Source organism: Aplysia californica, unplaced genomic scaffold (assembly GCF_000002075.1).
Source record: "Aplysia californica isolate F4 #8 unplaced genomic scaffold, AplCal3.0 scaffold00132, whole genome shotgun sequence".
NCBI classification, from domain to species: Eukaryota; Metazoa; Mollusca; class Gastropoda; order Aplysiida; family Aplysiidae; genus Aplysia; species Aplysia californica.
Genome location: NW_004797402.1, coordinates 1442107 through 1444524, shown reverse-complemented (window position 1 = coordinate 1444524; position 2418 = coordinate 1442107). Strand labels below are relative to the sequence as shown.

The window sequence follows — 2418 nt, the reverse complement described above, 5'->3', positions numbered from 1 at the left end:
CACACACACACACACGAGGCACCTGCCCATTTTAACTTTTACATTATCAGACAATAATATTGTCTATGTCATTTGACGTTTTTCCAATTTATCTTCCCTAATTTTTCCTCATTTCAGTCTTTGGATATTGGGGTTTGTAAAACTGCACTGGACAGACAGCACAATGTTGCACTGAGTCGTTGAATGTGGTTTCTCTGCGTGTGTGTGTGTGTGTGTGTGTGTGTGTGTGTGTGTGTGTGTTTGTGTGTGTGTTTCATGTGTGTAGTAGTACATGTGCTCACTTCTCGTGCCTCAGACTAGTGTGCTCTCTCTGTTCATTTATTAATGTGTCCGCACTGTGTTGTGATCAATGTAATGTTCACAGTACACGCATCGTCTTGTAGTTCTGATCGAGAAGATGTGTTAATTTCTTTCTATGTTGTTCATATTTAGAAAGACTCTCCTGTTTTGTTTGAACTTCCTAAAACGTTTTTGTATAAAAATCTCTACCTCGACGCAAGAAATTTCAATTTCATGTGTTGAGGAATTTTTATACGACCTTTGCTGTGTTGTTCACATTACTACACACATCGTGTAGATCTAGTTCTGAGTTGAGAAGATGTATTTTCTGTGTTGTTCGTATTTAGAAATACTCGACAGTTTGTTTTGTTGTTTGAACATCACAAAAAGTTTTGTATACAAAGTACAACATATGAAGTTTAATAATTTGTGTGTGATGGGAATTTATACAAACTGTGTTGTGGTTGTTTTGGGTTTTTTTATATTATCGGGCCTATTTCAACCAAAATGGTTTAATTTGTAGAGTTAGAATAGTTTGCTAGGAAAAGTTTATGGAAAAATCTTTGTAGGAAAAGGAACTGAAAAGGATTTTTTTTACAAACTTGAAGAAGAAGAAGAAGAAGAAAAAGAAAAGAAGAAGAAGAAGAAGAAGAAGAAGAAGAAGAAGAAGAAGAAGAAGAAGAAAAGAAAGAGAACGAGGAAGAAAAGGGAGTAGAAGAAGAAATAGAAGAGAGTTTAGACTGAGCTGCCTTTCCCAGGGTACTTACATTAAGAGGTTTTCTTCCAACGTGGTGTGACTGTTTGCACTATGGTGTGTCTTTAACTGTTTGTTTTCAACAAAGTATCATTCTTTTTCTTTCCTTTTATTCTTTTTCTTTCACTCTCTTCCTTTTATTCTTTTTCTTTCACTCTCTTCCTTTTATTCTTTTTCTTTCACTCTCTTCCTTTTATTCTTTATCTTTCACTCTCTTCCTTTTATTCTTTTTCTTTCACTTTCTTCCTTTCGTTCTTTGCCTTTTATTTTTTTATTTTATTTTTTTTCTTTCTATTCTTTGTCTTACCGATTTCTTCTTGTATTTGTCTTTCTTGTTTTGTAATTCGTTCTTTTCCTTTTATCCTTCTCCTTTTCTGATCATTTTCCGAAGACTTCAACCCTATCCATTTCTCTATTACCTTTTTATGAGTCAAAACGTAAATGGCGGTATGGTCTACATATTATATTCCTTTCTAATGAGACATTTCTTTCGTTGTGGGTTTCATTGTAGCAAGTAAAAATATTGTTTTTGAAACTTGGGGTTAAAGTTGCCTGCCTTCTAAATGATCTAAATTATCTAGATAGGGGTGGAAAACATCTACACTTAAAGTCAAAAGTACACCCGAAAAGGATTGATAGAGTATGTATTTAAAAATAGTGGTTATGACATTGATAAAAGAGGTTTAAAGTAGGCTCCCTCTGGTTGTTCTTGAGTTGCATGTAGATCTACTTACTGACCGTGTGTCTAGATCTAGATCTAGCAGCTGTTTGTGTCTTTTGGATTCCTTCCCTTTGTGAAGCAGACGCACAAAGCGACTTTGTCTGAAGTCGAAGGAGGGGGGGGGGGAGAGGGGGGATTGAAGGAATTATGTGTCTTTGTTACCTTGACAACAACCAACATTGAAGTGTCATGAAAAACTATAACCATATCATTACGTAGTATGTGTGAGTGTCTTTTCTAGACTCCCGTGTTGAATGGTGTTGAGTTCGATTCTCATGATATGTCTGACAAGTCACTGTGTTTTGTTATGTTTTGTGTAGTTGTGTTTTGTTTTGGTGTTTTTCCGTCACCTGTAAAGGCGATCGGTGCTGGCCTATTTATGACTTACTGTGACTGCTACATAGTCGTCCGTGATGTAAAGTCCTGGTAGACATACAAGTTGTGGTTTTTATTTGTAGGGTAGGTCTCAGCTTTTGTGAATGCACATCTGTGTCAGAATGCAGGGGCGAAGGCTGACTTGTTTGACAGGGTAATCAAAGTGAAACGGGACCAGATATAGATCTATATGGCCTGTAGATATCACAGAAGAATCTTACTCGAGGCGGCGACTCTGAGTTATGAATGAAAACAAATCCGGAATTCATATTGTATGTTCAACCGCCAA

The 2418-nt window shown here is 36.3% G+C and overlaps 1 protein-coding gene across 1 annotated transcript in view; it reads left to right on the top strand.

The window, feature by feature from the left end:
- The window catches only part of LOC101864454 (agrin), a gene marked incomplete at its 5' end in the record, with an annotated part of 22863 nt that overhangs the window by 7391 nt on the left and 13054 nt on the right, over window positions 1-2418 (top strand). The window contains 1 exon segment of the mRNA XM_013081480.2: window positions 118-132. Within this exon segment, the coding sequence (XP_012936934.1) occupies window positions 118-132 (15 nt within the window).